Raw genomic sequence first — 16,086 nt, forward strand, 5'->3', positions numbered from 1 at the left:
GCCGCTGTGTGTGGGTGTGGGCCTGAGCTGGGTGTGTCTCTGTGTAAGCTGGGTTTGTTTGTAGATGGCATTCCCGATTTAGTCTCACCTCTGAGCAAGGATTACCTCAGAGGAAGGCGGTCCTGCAGCAATCTCGTTTTCTTTATGGGGACGTCTGCGAAGCTGCCTGTGCTGGCGGCTGACCGTCGGAGATGACCCCAGTGAGCACAGCCCAGTGACTGTTCGCTGAGCCCTGGCTTGGGCAGTTGTTGCAAGTTCTGCCCTGTGCTTTCAGGCAAAGGCTTGGGATCCCCGTGCTACTGTTGAGATTCGGTTAAAGGTGGGGACGTGGCCCCGTCCTCACTGCCACTTTCCAGGCCCTCCTACGCCGAGTCACCACCAGCCTGATGTCCACAGAGAATAGTTTCTCTGCCCCAGATAGGAAAGAATCTGCTGCTTTTCTAATTCAGCACCAGGAGTATTGGAGTGCTGGTGAGAGCCGGCTCCCACAGCCTGCAGGGACTGGTTGGTCTGGTCCTGGGATGCGGCCCGTTTAAGCAAACATACCAGTGGGTCTCAGCACAGGAAGACAGAGATCTCGGCCCTGATCATTCACTCTGACTCCTCAGAGGGCGTTGGGACTCCGGATAAGGTTGAGGCCCCATTTAGGAGGAAGGCGGAATGGAAACACACCTGGTAATTAGGCAAATCAGCTCGTGCCCAGGGAAGTCCAGGACACCTGGAGGAAGGGCCCAGTCTCCCCTGGCTTCTCTCTCCTCCTCATTCCAAAGACCCCTTCATTCCAGCACGTGTGTCTCTCTGGGACTGAGGAGCAGGAGGAGTACGTGGGAATAGTTTAAAAGGAGTGTATGGGCCGGGCGCGGTGGCTCACGCCTGTAATCCCAGCACTTTGGGAGGCTGAGGCAGGTGGATCACATGAGGTCAGGAGTTCGAGACCAGCCTGGCCAACATAGCGAAACCCCCGTCTCTACAAAAAATACAAAAATTTGCTTAGCTTGGTGGTGGGCGCCTGTAGTCCTAGCTATTTAGGAGGCTGAGGCAGGAGAATCACTTGAACCTAGGAGACAGAGGTTGTAGTGAGTCGAGGTTGCGCCATTGCACTCCAGCCTGCGCGACACAGTGAGACTCCATTTCAAAAACAAAAACAAAACAAACATCGGTTATTCTCTTACAGTTTAAGAGGTCGGGAACCCAGGATGATCTACCTTGTCAGGGGTCAGCACCTGGACCCTCACCTGCCGCCTTCACCTCCTCTCAGTACACGCTCACAGGTTCTGAGGTTAGAACACAGACAGCTCTAGGGCCCGTGATTCTGCCGATTGCGGCAGGCTGGGGGTTGAGAATCTCAGGGAATGGCCACTACCCACTTCCAGATTCCTCCTCCAGCGTCTCCACGTATTTCCTTGTGTCTCTCTCCATCCTCCCTTCCATGTCATTTTAATGCATTTCAGGGAAGTTGTGGACAGTAGGACAGTTCCCCTAAATACTTCAGCCCGTGTGGGATTAAGCAGACACCAACCTTTGTTTATAGTTGTTTTCTTTTGAGGTGAAATTTACATACAGTGAAATGCAAGAATCCGGAATGTACATTCACTCAGCACCACCTTGACCTCTTCTGTGAAGGCCTCGCCACACCTGGAGAGCTGTTAAAAATATCCCCGGGCCGGGCGCGGTGGCTCACGCCTGTCATCCCAGCGCTTTGGGAGGCCGAGGCGGGTGGATCATGAGGTCGGGAGATCGAGACCATCCTGGCTAACACGGTGAAACCCTGTCTCTACTAAAAGATACAAAAAATTAGCCGGGCGTGGTGGTAGGCACCTGTAGTCCCAGCTACTCAGGAGGCTGAGGCAGGGGAATGGCGTGAACCCAGGAGGCGGAGCTTGCAGTGAGCCGAGATCGCGTCACCGCACTCCAGCCTGGGTAACAGAGCGAGACTCCGTCTCAAAAAAAAAAAAAATTTCCCTGGCCAGGCACGGTACCTCACGCCTGTCATCCCAGCACTTTGGGAGGCCGAGGCAGGCAGATCACCTGAGGTTGGGAGTTTGAGACTAGCCTGACCAACATGGAGAAACCTCGTCTCTACTAAAAAAAAAAAAAAAAAAAAAAAAGCAGAATTAGCTGGGCGTGGTGGCACATGCCTGTAATCCCAGCTACTCAGGAGGCTGAGGCGGGAGAATCACTTGAACTAAGGAGGTGGAGGTTGTGGTGAGCCGAGATCGCGCCATTGTACTCCAGCCTGGGTAACAAGAGTGAAACTCCAGCTAAAAAAAAAAAAAAAAAAAGAAATTCCCGCACCCTCAGATTCCAGCTCTGTAGGTCTTTGCAGGCCGCAGGAATCTGTGTTTCCAAAGCTGCCCGGGCCCGGCCCATCGTGTGGGTTCCGGAATTCTGCAGGTCTTCTCACTCAAGCGGGACTCGAGGCTCCCTTATCGGGCCTGTTAAATCCAGATCCCAGTCCTGCCCCGGAACATCTGAATCTGACCTTCCCAGGTCAGCCAGAAAATCCGCACCTGTAGCAAGTTCCCTGGTCTGCTGCTGCAGGGGTGAGGCACTCCACCCTCAGGGGACTCGGTTGGTGGTGAGGGGAAGAGTTGAGGTCTCTGTGTCAGCCCTGGAGCCAAGGCTAAGCCCAGGGTCAGACTCCGCTGGGTGGCCGAGTCTCTGGACCTCTTGGACTGGGATTAATGGCATGGCTGCATCGTGAGGCCTGTGTGAGGGGGTGCTTATTAGCCAGGAGAGAGGGCACCTTCTCAGGTAGAATCTGATGCTGTCACCTCTCAGCTGCTGGCTTTCTGCTGTGACCAGCAGTGGGGTCCCCTTGGGGCTCACCTTGAGACACGCCAGGCAGGGGCTGGGTCGGGATCCCTGCAGGAACGGAGAAGCTGGGGGTGTGGGGCACTGCTGAGGGCAGTTCTTTTTTTTTTTTTTTTTTTTGAGACGGAATCTTGCTCTGTCACCCAGGCTGGGGTGCAGTGGCCGGATCTCAGCTCACTGCAAACTCCGCCTCCCAGGTTTACGCCATTCTCCTGCCTCAGCCTCCCGAGTAGCTGGGACTACAGGCGCCCGCCACCTCGCCCGGCTAGTTTTTTTTTTTTGTATTTTTTAGTAGAGATGGGGTTTCACCGTGTTAGCCAGGATGGTCTCGATCTCCTGACCTCGTGATCCACACATCTCGGCCTCCCAAAGTGCTGGGATTACAGGCTTGAGCCACCGCGCCCGGCCGAGGGCAGTTCTTTAGCCGAGACACATCTCCCTGACTTGGGTCTCCACACACACTGATGCCTGGCATCTCAGGTTCTTGTTGCAGTGGGAGGACGCCCTGTGTTGGGGCCGTGTGAGTTTAAGGAAGGAATGGGTCGGTCTCAGCCCAGGGATCAGCCACCGCCTCTGAGATGGGGCACTGGTGGAAGTGAAACGCAAGAGGAAGCACATGGGTCCCTCAGACCCAAAGAGCACGCTCTGTTTGCGAAACAAACACTCCCTGGTTTCGTGAGGGCGTTTCTCCCTCAGGGCTTCCATTTGCCTGCTCTCAGCGGCTTATTTTTCTGTTTTCCTTTTTTTTTTTTTTTTTTTTTTGAGACAAGTCTTGCTCTGTCGCCCAGGCTGGAGTGCCTCGGCTCACTGCAGTCTCCGCCTCCAGGGGTCAAGCGATCCTCCCACCTCAGCCTCCAGAGTGGCTGGGACCACAGGCACCCGCCACCATGCCCAGCTAATTTTTTGTATTTTTAGTAGAGATGAGGTTTCACCACGTTAGCAAGGTTGGTCTTCATCTCCTGACCTCGTGATCTGCCCACCTCAGCCTCCCAAAGTGCTGGGATTACAGGTATGAGCCACTGTGCCCGGCCTTTTTTTGTATTTTTAATAGAGACGGGGTCTTGCCATGTTGCCCAGGCTGGAGTTCAGTGGTGCAATCTCAGCTAAGCACAACCTCCACCTCCTGGGTTCAAGCAATTCTCCTGCCTCAGGCTCCTGAGTAGCTGGGACTACAGACATGCGCCAGCAACCCAGCTAATTTTTATATTTTTAGTAGAGACGGGGTTTCACCGTGTTGGCCAGGATGGTCTCAATCTCCTGACCTCATGATCTGCCCGCCTCAGCCTCCCAAAGTGCTGGGATTACAGGCATGAGCCACCGCGTCCGGCCTACAGTAACTTTTATGGTAGGTGATGTCTCTGTTTCATCAGCGGGAACCAGGGAAGCACCGCGAGCCACACAGGCTGTTTGACAGCAGGTCTGTGTTTGCTCTGGACCGCCAGGCCCCCACCCTGAGTTCTCAGACTGACGTGGGTGCTGCGGGCCTGCTCACTCTCATACCTTGATTTCTTGACACTAGCACACCTACATGCTCCAAATCGAGGTGCTGAGTGCAACCGGAGAGCGTCCCAGCAGTGCAAGGAGCGTCTTTTGTCTGTGCGCAGGCAGATGGCTCTGTCTCCTCCTGAGCTCAGGGGCCGCCCTCTGTTTCCCTCAGTGCGGGCCTTGGGTTTTCTCCGCACAAAGGGCTCTCCTTCTCTTTCACGGCTGCCCGGTGTCCCCGTGTGGGCGTCTCCCTGTGTCTCAGGTGGACACGTCTGTGTTTCGAGTGTTAAACTGTTGGGAGGGGTGCCGTGGGTGTGTGGCCGGGTGCCTGTGCCTTCCACGAGTGTTGGCAGTGGGGGCCGGGGGACACGTGATGGGAAAGTTGCTGCAGGGTGCCTGCTTTGGACTGTTGCCAGTTCCTGTGTCTGTCAGGAATGGGTGCGCTGCGTCCCCCCGGTCTGCCCTGGCCCTGGTGCTTCTGAGAGCACTCAGCCTGAGACCTGGGAAGGCGGGAAACCCCTCGAGGCCGGAGAGCTCAGAAATGGGCTTCACTCACTGTCAGCATTTAAACCCCCTGGGGGCCATGCGTACAGGTGGGCGCGGTGTAACCAAATGCTGTGGCCGCCTCAAGATGTGTGAGGTCTTCCTCTGGGGGTGGGGTGAAAAGGGGAGTCGTACCCCTTCCCATGCCGAGAGCATGGGCTCCCCCAGAGCCATCCCTGTCCTGACTCCAAGCCTAAGAGAGTCAAGGGCAGGTCACCCTTGGGCCGAGCCAGGGGTCCTGGTGGCCTCACTGCTCGTCACTGAGGATCGTGCCTGTGTTGTGTGTTGTGTGCTGTGTGTCTGCCACCTGACTTGTTATTCGAGGTAACGTCATGCGTGAGATTGAGTAGGAGTTGCCTCTGTCCTGCAGGTGAGGAAGTGAGGTCACAGGGGCAAGACAGCCAGCGCCAGTAGCCACACGTTGGTCAGGATCCGACCTCGTCCTTTGTGCCTCATTCCCACCAAGCTCCTTGCCGGGCTGGGCTGGTGCCTCCAGGCAGATGGAGGCTGAGGCTGCCCGGTAACCTCTGTCCACTACCCACCTGCCTGCAGTGTGGGAGGACCTTCCTCTCGAAGCTGCTGGGGCATCTCCAGGCAGCAAATGTCCCATAGACATCTCCCTTCCGAATGAAACCTGTCGTCTTTCACAAGCACACACAGGTTGTTTCAGACTCCCTAGCATCTTTGTTCTACTCATTTGTTATTTTATACAGAAGGAACCTGAGTCAGGTGCAGTAGCTCACACCTGTAATCCCAGCACTTTGGGAGGCTGAGGTGGGAGGATCGCTTGAGCCCAGGAAATCAAGGCTGCAATGAGCCATGATTATGCCACTGCACTCCAGCCTGGGTGACAGAGCAACACCTTGTTTCCAAAAAAAAAAAAAAAAGGAAGGCTGGGCGTGGTGGCTCAAGCCTGTAATCCCAGCACTTTGGGAGGCCGAGACGGGTGGATCACGAGGTCAGGAGATCGAGACCATCCTGGCTAACACAGTGAAACCCCATCTCTACTAGAAATACAAAAAAAATTAGCCGGGCGTGGTGGAGGGCACCTGTTGTCCCAGTTACTCAGGAGGCTGAGGCAGGAGAATGGCATGAACCCGGGAGGTGGAGCTTGCAGTGAGCCGAGATCCGGCCACTGCACTCCAGCCTGGGCGACAGAGTGAGACTCCGTCTCAAAAAACAAAAGGAAAAAGAAACACAAGTGGCTTTTCTTCTCTCACTAAGGCTGTGCTTCCCTTCAGGGAGAAAGAAATAGGCTCTCAGCTCCTAGAGGTGGATGGAAACCAGGTGTCCTGGTTCTGGCTCCCACCTCAGCATGGCACTAACAGACTCAATGAGAACTCGGGAGTCCTCACTGCCTCCGTCTGCTCTCCTCTGGAGATAATTTTTTAAATAAGCAAAAGATGGTTTGTATAATCCTATGTGGCCACATTGGTGACGTGGTTGTGGCCACATTGGTGACGTGGTTGTGGTAGCTCTATGTGCACTTATATCTGAGTGTTTGGCTGTGTTGCTTGCTGTGGTCTGGCCGTGCTTCGTGGCCCGGCTGCCCCATTTATTAGGGGTGTGGTCTTGGGTAAGTTTCTCAACCTGCCTGAGGCTTGTTTTCCTCATCTGTAACAGAATCATGGCACCAACCCTTGTGGGATGGCTGTGCAGATTGAGGCCACAGTAAATAAATTTTTTTTTTTTTTTTTGAGACTGAGTTTTGCTCTTGTTACCCAGGTTAGAGTGCAATGGCGTGATCTCGGCTCACTGCAACCTCCGCCTCTCGGGATCAAGCAATTCTCCTGCCTCAGCCTCCCAAGTAGCTGGGACTACAAGCATGTGCCACTACGCCTGGCTAATTTTGTATTTTTAGTAGAGACGGGGTTTCTCCATGTTGGTCAGGCTGGTCTCCAACTCCTGACCTCAGGTGATCCGCCCGCCTCAACTTCCCAAAGTGCTGGGATGACAGGCATGAGCCACCACGCCCCACGGTAAATAATTTTTTAACACCTAGTTTTATAACATCTGAGCAGGGTCCTAGGCTAGGGCTCTGACTGCAAGGCTTCTGTCAGCCCCCAAGTCTCCCCCAGATAATCTCTCATCTCAGAACCAGAGACGCCCCAAGTCTTTGCAACTTAAATACAATTAGATTCATGAACATATAATTTTTTTTTCTTTTTTTTTTTGCGATGGAGTCTCACTCTGTCGCCCAGGCTGGAGTGCAGTGGCACCATCTCGGCTCACTGCAACCTCCACCTCCTGGGTTCAAGCAATTCTCCTGTCTCAGCCTCCCGAGTGGCTGGGATTACAGGCGTGAGCCACCATGCCCAGTCATGAACATTTAATTTTGGTACAACTTTTTTATTAACATATGGAGTATTTGAACCAGGGGCTCAAACATTGAATTATTCCAACCAGAAGCTCCCCATGCACTGAGGACCTCGCCTGACGTGGGCTTAGTCTGTGAAGGGAACTGAAGGGCCAGCTGGCCACCAGTCAGCCCTTCCCTACACGAGTAGCCCAGGGCCCTGGTCTCTTCCAGGGAGCACCTTTGTTTGGGTCCAATGTCTTCCACCTTCCCATTGCCTCGGCCCAATCACAGCTGCAAACTTGCTGAAAGCCCAGCTTGGGGCCAGGACTGCCCAGGCCCTGGGGACATACCCCCCACTGTGGGCTGCTCGTTGTTTTATTAACTCCACCGATGCTGGGGGCGGATTGCTTTCCATTATTTCAATGGATCAGACTCCCTGTATCTTTGGCAATCTTCCTGGTTCTTGGTGGCATTTTGAAAATATTTGCAGAGTTAGCAGGTCCAGTGAGCAGACAATTCCATGGCTTATATATACATACATATACATATCTTACCTCATTCCAGAAAATTTCAGGCAGCTGGAGCTCTTGTTCTAGCACAGTTCCACCCGCATGCCCAGTTCAAGGAAAGCTGCAGAAGTGGGTGGATTTTTTTTTCACATCTCACCCAGCGCAGCATCTTGGGAACCCCAGGGGAGGACGGTTGGGGAGCACAGACCCTGGGGTCCCATGGCCTGGCCCCACTCCTGGCACTCATCAGCCTTAATACCTTGGAGCAAACAGCTCATCCTCCGGACCTCTGTTTCCTCATCTGTGAAATGGGAGTTGTAAGTAGGCACCTGCAAAGGGCAGGTTCGCTCCCCGGCCTCCCTCAGGGCCAGGTTTAATAAACAAAATACGTGAGATTCCGGCCTCCACTTGCATTTCCTGTGTTTCCACTCGGACTTGGTTCTCTAAGAAATCCCCAAATCAGGGTCTTGGTCAGATGCTGACTCACCCGCTCTGCAAAGTCAATCCCTCTGAGCTGCGGTTTCTTGTCTGACTGCTGCGATTTCGGGGGTGCACAACCTCCCTCCTGGGCAGGTGGTGTGTCTCCTTTCAGACCACGGGATCTTTCCTGTGATTTCGGGGGTGCACAACCTCTGTCCAGGCAGGTGGTGTGTCTCCTTTCAGACCACGGGATCTTTCCTGAAGACGTGCCCCAGTGGATGGAGGTGCTGCCTTGCTGCTGTCTTTTTTTTTTTTTTTTTTTTGAGACGGAGTCTCGCTCTGTCACCAGGCTGGAGTGCAGTGGCACGATCTCGGCTCACTGCAACCTCCGCCTCCCAGGTTCAAGCAATTCTCCTGCCTCAGCCTCCCAAGCAGCTGCGATTACAGGCGCCTGCCACCGTGCCCAGTTAATTTTTATATTTTTAGTAGAGACGGGGTTTCACCACGTTGGCCAGGCTGGTCTCAATCTAGGTACCTCATGATCCGCCCACCTTGGCCTCCCAAAGTGCTGGGATTACAGGCGTGAGTCACCACACCCGGCCTTTTTTTTGTATTTTTAGTAGAAACGGGGTTTCACCGTGTTAGACAGGATGGTCTCGATCTTCTGACCTTGTGATCCACCCACCTCGGCCTCCCAAAGTGCTGGGATTATAGGTGTGAGCCACCACATCTGGTCTCCTCCTCCTCCACTCTTGCTCGCAGCCAAGTTTCCCTAGGGGCAGCTTCCTGCTTTGCCCGGGACAGACTGGGACCCATTGGCTTCTCTCTAGCCCTGACTCCCTTCTGAGTGGTCACCATGGAGCGGGGCTGCTGCGTGGGGCACTGGGGGTCTGTCCGCCCGCTGACCATCCTCCTGTGGGCAGGGGCTGCCTTGCTCTCCTGGCCCCCATACCTGGGTGTCCTGCTTAGAGCCAGCTCGAGCTGGGCCTCATAGGTACGTGTCCAGATGACTGAGTGGCTGGGCCTGCTGTGAGCTTCTGGTTTTCCGGTGGAGACTGGGGATGTGACGTGTGTTCCTGAGGGGACGTGGGTGGACAGCTGTGTTTATCGGGGTCCTGGAGATGCTGACAAATACCTTAACTCCCACTTCTCTTACAGAACCCGCAACCATGGTGGTGCCACTGGCCAGCTCGGAAGCCCAGGTACTTTTTTAAAAATTCCAAATATTACTTGATGTGTATTAAAACATACCTGCATCTTAAAATGTAAATGATAAAGCATACATAGTTATACAGTTGTTTCAGCGAGGCAGGGTACAGATAAAATACCCAACAGGCTTAACTGCAGGGACTCGACGAAACTCTGCTCACAGAAAGCAGACGGGGAGGAGACCACCAGGGTGGGGAGGGCCCCCGTGGGTGCTTCTGGCTGGGAGAAGAGGCAGTGGTATTGCCTCTTTCCATAGCTGGACAGATGAGGACCCCAGGTGATGTCTACAGGGCCGGCCTCCCAGACACAGAGCCAGAGTCAGGGTGAGGACTTCAGTGCAAACAGGAAAAAATCAGCCGGATGACCAGTGCCCAGAAACCCCACCCGACCAAAACTCAGACCTCAGCACGGCAGTGCCTTCCTCTCCCACTCATCTGCAACTTCATGTTTTATCTTTCTACTGCCTTTTTGGTTTTGTTTGTTTTTTTTTGCTTTTGTTCGTTTTATTTTATTTTTTAATGAGATGAAGTCTCACTGTGTTGCCCAGACTGGTCTCAGACTCCTGGGCTCAAGCCATCCTCCCACCTTGGCCTTCCAAAGTGCTGGGATTATAGGCATGAGCCACTGTGCCTGGCCTCTTCTTGTTTTCTGTAAACGGAGTCTCCCTCTGTCACCCAGGCTGGAGTGCAGTGGCGCGATCTCGGCTCACTACAACCTCTGCCTCCCGGGTTCAAGCGATTCTCCTGCCTCAGCCTCCCAAGTAGCCGGGATTACAGGCGCCCGCCACCACGCCCAGCTAATTTTTGTGGGTTTTTTTTTTTTTTTTTTTTTTTTTTTTGAGACAGAGTCTCTCTCCGTCACCAGGCTGGAGTGCAGTGGCGCGATCTCAGCTTGCTGCAACCTCCGCCTCCCAGGTTCAAGCAATTCTCCTGCCTCAGCCTCCCGAGTATCTTCTTTTTTAAAACAGTTTTCATACCCAAGTGAGATTAATTGTTTAAAAAAAAAAAAAGAAAACAGGTTTATTGCAAGACCTATTTATACATTATTAAACACAGTAGTATACCCAGGGTGGGTGTGACACAGACCAGAAGAGGCTATATGTTCTGCTGTTGATCATTTAAAAATAATAATAAAACCAAAGTCTATGTCACCACCTGCAGTGCTTGACAATTCAGTGATAAGACGCCTTCCACCGTGGAGAAGCTCGGGGCGCTGATGTTTAGACAGCGTCCCACTCAGGGTTGCTTGGCAGCTCTGTGGAGATGGCGTTGTGCTATAGGCAGTTTCCTGGGACGTGAGTGGGGGCCCGTCTGGGTGGCTGTGTCTGGTTGTTCGTCATTTGTCTCACTGTTGCATAATACGCGGGACAGTTTACCTTTCCGAAGTCCAGGACTCCAGGGCTGGGAGGCAGGGCTGGCCCTGCTGTCCTGAGTCTCCAAACAGAGGTGCGGCTGCTGCCTACCGCCTGGAAGACGTTCCAAAGGGGGTCTGCCGTGGCACCTCTTAAACGTTTGGTAAGGCCGGGCGCGGTGGCTCAAGCCTGTAATCCCAGCACTTTGGGAGGCCGAGACGGGCGGATCACGAGGTCAGGAGATCGAGACCATCCTGGCTAACACGGTGAAACCTCGTCTCTACTAAAAAATACAAAAAACTAGCCGGGCGAGGTGGCGGGCGCCTGTAATCCCAGCTACTCGGGAGGCTGAGGCAGGAGAATGGCGTAAACCCGGGAGGCAGAGCTTGCAGTGAGCTGAGATCCGGCCACTGCACTCCAGCCTGGGCGACAGAGCGAGACTCCGTCTCAAAAAAAAAAAAAAAAACAAAAAACTTTTGGTATGAGAGAGCTTGGTAGGCGGAGATGCAGCCTAGACTGTCTGTCTCAGAGGCGCACACATGAACCTGATCGCCCAGTCCCCAGGAAGAGGGCAGAGGAGCTCCTTAACGTCTCGCTCCAGGATTCCATGAAATGACCACACAGCCCCTCAGTTACTGGGCAGGCGTCCTGGGCTAGCAGTACTGTCCACCGGCTGCCCCAGGCCTGCACCTGCTGTGGGCGAGTGGAGGTGAAAGGCCCTGAGACTGGCTGCCCGCCCAGAATTTTCCTTACGGGAAAGCAAGCTTTTTGCTTTTCAGAAAAAGTTTCCAGTGACCTGGGCACAGAAGAGCTTTTATGGACGCAGCCTTCAGATAAGAGGCTCGGGTTGGAGTTAACCCTTTTGCCAATGTGGTCAGGAAAAGCAGGGAGTGGCCCAGAGGGGCTGGGTGCCGCTCTGCACAGGGTCGCGTCGGGGGCTCTGCTGCTTCCTCCCTCTGTCCTGCGCCACGAGGCAGAATCGGAGCCACCTGACCAGGGACAGCAGGAGCTGAGGCCAGCCCCACCCGGAGCGGGTGGGAAACGCACTTCCTGCCACGCTGTCCTTCCTTGCCCTTCCCTCTGGGGCCCAGAAAAGAACTGCTGGGAATTTGTGTTAACAGAGGCTGTTGCCAGTCGGCTTCCTCACACCCCGCCCTCTGTTTGTCACTGTGCCCAGGAGGGGCCCTAAGATTCCTCTCTGGAGATCCCTTGCCCCAGGGGACCCCCCGAGCCCTGGCCAGGGCCCTGCTGTCACTGGTTAGGCCTTGGCTGCCGCCGTGCCCTCTGACCTTGATTCTAGGATGAGTCTTGTCCATCTACAGTGGAGATGAGACAACAGTGAGCTCCCAGGGTGGGCTGGGGCTTCACTCCCACAGACACTCACGCTTCCCGTCAGTGCCCCTGCAGGTTCCAGGGCCTTCTGTGGTGTTTCCACAGGACAGACGAGGCAGGTTCTAGAGCCTTCTGTGGTGTTTCTGCAGGACAGACGAGGCAGGTTCCAGGGCCTTCTGTGGTTTTTCCGCAGGACAGACGAGGCAGGTTCCAGGGCCTTCTGTGGTGTTTCCGCAGGACAGACGAGGCAGGTTCCAGGGCCTTCTGTGGTGTTTCCGCAGGACAGACGAGGCAGGTTCCAGGGCCTTCTGTGGTGTTTCCGCAGGACAGACGAGGCAGGTTCTAGGGCCTTCTGTGGTGTTTCCGCAGGACAGACGAGGCAGGTTCTAGGGCCTTCTGTGGTGTTTCCGCAGGACAGACGAGGCAGGTTCCAGGGCCTTCTGTGAATTTTTGCTGCAGGCTCAGGCTCAGGTTTCCTGGGCTGCCAGCAGTGGGTGGGAGGGGAGTGTACACTAAATGAGAGACCAAAGGCCCCCTGCAGGGCCGCTGAGGCAAAGTGGCCCCAGGAAGTGGACAGTGCCTGGGGGAGGTGTGGCTCGATCTGCCACACCGTGGCCCCCCACCCTGGCAGCGTGGCACAGAGCTGAGACAGGGGCCATGAGCAGCACCCTGTCCTGATCCAGCTTGGCCAGTCAAGACTGTGGTCAAGGGGACTGACCTCTCCACGCCTCTGTCCCCGTCCCTACGTCAGTGTGGCTGGAGGTGAGGTTGGTACGTGCTGTGCCGGGCCGGGCACAGCATCTGACGTAAGGAGTGCTGTAGTTGTGTTTGTGTGTGGATCTTTCTTAACTTGTAAAGAGAAACTATGAGAACCCTTTGAGACATGGAACACAGCGCGGTGCAACTTAGAGTGTCCTTGTAGTTGTCATCGACCTCCCGTGTCCAGCTGTGCTGCCTCTGCCTCCCTGTCCTAGCAGACCTCACTACCTGGGGGCCACCTGGGCCTGTGGGTCCCGAAGTCGGCACATGTTGGCCGCCGCCAGGTCACGCCACAGACGCACCGGTGCCCTTTGTGGTAGATTATGGAAATCAGGTCTCTACTGTGAAGCTTCACTGATTTTTAATGTGCTTTTTAAAAAACTTCGATTTTTCTTTTTTTTTTTTTTTTTTTTTTGAGACAGCGTCTTGTTCTGTCGCCCAGGCTGGAGTGCAGAGGCCTGATCTCGGCTCCCTGCAACCTCCGTCTCCCGGGTTCAAGCGATTCTCCTGTCTCAACCTCCCAAGTAGCTGGGATTACAGGCACGCACCACCAGGCCCAGCTAATTTTTGTATTTTTAGTAGAGAAGGGGTTTCATCATGTTGGTCAGGCTGGTCTTGAACTCCTGACCTCGTGATCCGCCCGCCTCGGCCTCCCAAAGTGCTGGGATTACAGGCGTGAGCCACCGCGCCCGGCCGGGCACATCCTTTTTATCCGGTCCATATCTTGCTTGTGCCTTGGTCTCCGGACCGACAGCTGCCGTCTCCCTGTCCGGGTGCTGGACCCTCCACACCCGCCAGCCGCCTTCTCCCCTCCCCGCCTCCCCGCCCCACCCCCTGCAGTACCGCCCGGTGACCGCGCCCCTGTCCCGCAGACCGTGCAGTCCCTGGGCTTCGCCATCTACCGCGCGCTGGACTGGGGGCTGGACGAGAGCGAGGAGCGCGAACTCAGCCCGCAGCTGGAGCGGCTCATCGACCTCATGGCCAACAACGACAGCGAGGACAGCGGCTGCGGTGCCGCCGATGAGGGCTACGGGGGTCCCGAGGAGGAGGAGGAGGCCGAGGGCGTCCCCCGCAGTGTGCGCACCTTTGCCCAGGCCATGCGGCTGTGCGCGGCGCGGCTGACCGACCCCCGGGGCGCCCAGGCGCATTACCAGGCCGTGTGCCGCGCGCTCTTCGTGGAGACGCTGGAGCTGCGGGCCTTCCTGGCCAGGGTCCGGGAGGCCAAGGAGGTGAGCGGTGCATGGGGGCGACCGTGGAGGGTCCGGGGGCCAAGGAGGTGAGCGGTGCATGGGGGCGACCGTGGAGGGTTCGGGGGGCCAGGGAGGTGAGCGGAGGTGAGCGGTGCATGGGGGCGACCGTGGGGGGTCCGGGGGCCAAGGAGGTGAACGGTGCATGGGGGCGACCGTGGGGGGTCCAGGGGGTCAAGGAGGTGAGCGGTGCATGGGGGCGACCGTGGGGGGTCCGGGGGCCAAGGAGGTGAGCGGTGCATGGGGGCGACCGTGGGGGGTCCAGGGGGTCAAGGAGGTGAACGGTGCATGGGGGCGACCGTGGGGGGTCCGGGGGCCAAGGAGGTGAACGGTGCATGGGGGCGACCGTGGGGGGTCCGGGGGCCAAGGAGGTGAGCGGTGCATGGGGGCGACCGTGGGGGGTCCGGGGGCCAAGGTGGTGCCTGCGTGTGGGAGGAGACTGGCAAGGCCGGGCTCTTGGTGGACAGAAAGTCAGGTCCTCGGTCGGGCGCGGTGGCTCAAGCCTGTAATCCCAGCACTTTGGGAGGCTGAGACGGGCGGATCACTAGGTCAGGAGATCAAGACCATCCTGACTAACACGGTGAAACCCCGTCTCTACTAAAAAATACAAAAAACTAGCCGGGCGAGGTGGCGGGCGCCTGTAGTCCCAGTTACTCCGGAGGCTGAGGCAGGAGAATGGTGTAAACCCAGGAGGCGGAGCTTGCAGTGAGCTGAGATCCGGCCACTGCACCCCAGCCTGGGCGACAGAGCCAGACTCCGTCTCAAAAAAAAAAAAAAAAAAAAAAAAAAAAAAAAAAGTCAGGTCCTCGGTGCGACTGCTGCTGGCGTTATGTATTCCCACTTAACCCTCACACTTCCTTGTTTTTTTGTTTTGTTTTGTTTTTTTGTTTTGTTTTGAGACAGGGTCTCACTCTGTCACCCAGGCAGGAGGGGTAGTGGCTGGATCTTGGCTCACTGCAACCTCCACCTCCCAGGTTCAAGCATTTCTCCTGCTGCAGCCTCCCAAGTAGCTGGGATTACAGGCACCACCACGCCTGGTAGTAGAGACAGGATTTCACCATGTTGGCCAAGCTAGTCTTGAACTCCTGACCTCAGGTGATCTGTCTGCCTTGGCCTCCCAAAGTGCTGGGATTACAGGCGTGAGCCACCGCGCCCAGCCTCACACTTGCTTCTTACCAGAGAAATTAAGCGATGGGCTCAGCCCCTTCCCCAACTGCTCTCTCCTGTTGTCTCTAAGTTGTTATCCTGTCCTGGCACCCATTGTGCTCTCTTTTACATCTGCAAGAGGGCATCCTTCCTCCTGCCTCTCCACCAGCCTCTCCAGGCCCTGGTTCCTTCTGAAATACGATGCCAAAGGTGGCCCCTCTATACTCAGGAACCACAGAAAGGCTCAGCAACTTGCTTGGAGCTTTGGGTGGGAAAACCCACCTGCTGGTCCTGTGACAACCCAGCCTCACTCTCCTGCCCCTTAACAGCTGGAGGGGCCATTTGACAGCTGAGCAGGTGCAGGCTCGGAGGCTGGGACCGTTGCCCAAAGCCACAAAGCAAGAGTCGGGCAGTGCTGGCTCTGACATGGTTCCCAAGCCAGAGTTCTCCCCTGGGCCTCCTACCTCTCCGTGGACTGAACCATCCCTCTCTGTCTCTCCCAGCCTCTCCCTGGGCATGGCTGCTGCCCCCAGGGAGCTGATGTGTTTCTGTATCATGGGGTCTTGGCATATGTGGACTCTGCCTTTTCTCCCATCAGCATCTCACAGGGGAGAAAGCCAGGCCTTGGAGAGGCAGGGGATCCCTTCTTGCCTCGGTGGCAGAAGATGTTTTCAAAGTTAACTGATGCTGGTCCTTCATTCCTCCCTGACCCTTTACGATGCAGTGTCTCTCTTGTCCTCTAACCAAGAAAGGTTCCTGGCCCTCTGAGCCGTAGCAGGTGGTTTTGACACCGGGCGGCAGCCTGAGCTGCTTGGCCTCATCTACAGCCCAAGCGTGCACCATGGTTGGACGGCTCTCTTCCCACCCCTAGATCCCATGGTCCATCTTCCGTCCTTCCCCTCAGCTCCTGGATCCCATGGTTCATCTTCGCTCTCTCCTAACCCCCCAGGCCCCATGGCCCATCTTCTGCCC

At 55.8% G+C, this 16,086-nt stretch overlaps 1 protein-coding gene across 3 annotated transcripts in view; it reads left to right on the forward strand.

Moving 5' to 3' along the window:
• Nucleotides 1-16,086, forward strand: part of SPIRE2 (spire type actin nucleation factor 2) — a 54,866-nt gene that overhangs the window by 19,355 nt on the left and 19,425 nt on the right. For all 3 annotated transcript variants that reach the window (XM_073015681.1, XM_073015680.1, XM_073015679.1), the window contains 2 exons: nucleotides 9,229-9,272; nucleotides 13,594-13,950. In XM_073015681.1, the coding sequence (XP_072871782.1) occupies nucleotides 9,229-9,272; nucleotides 13,594-13,950 (401 nt within the window). The remainder of the gene's footprint in view (nucleotides 1-9,228; nucleotides 9,273-13,593; nucleotides 13,951-16,086) is intronic.

This window comes from Chlorocebus sabaeus, chromosome 5 (genome assembly GCF_047675955.1).
Source record: "Chlorocebus sabaeus isolate Y175 chromosome 5, mChlSab1.0.hap1, whole genome shotgun sequence".
NCBI classification, from domain to species: domain Eukaryota; kingdom Metazoa; phylum Chordata; class Mammalia; order Primates; family Cercopithecidae; genus Chlorocebus; species Chlorocebus sabaeus.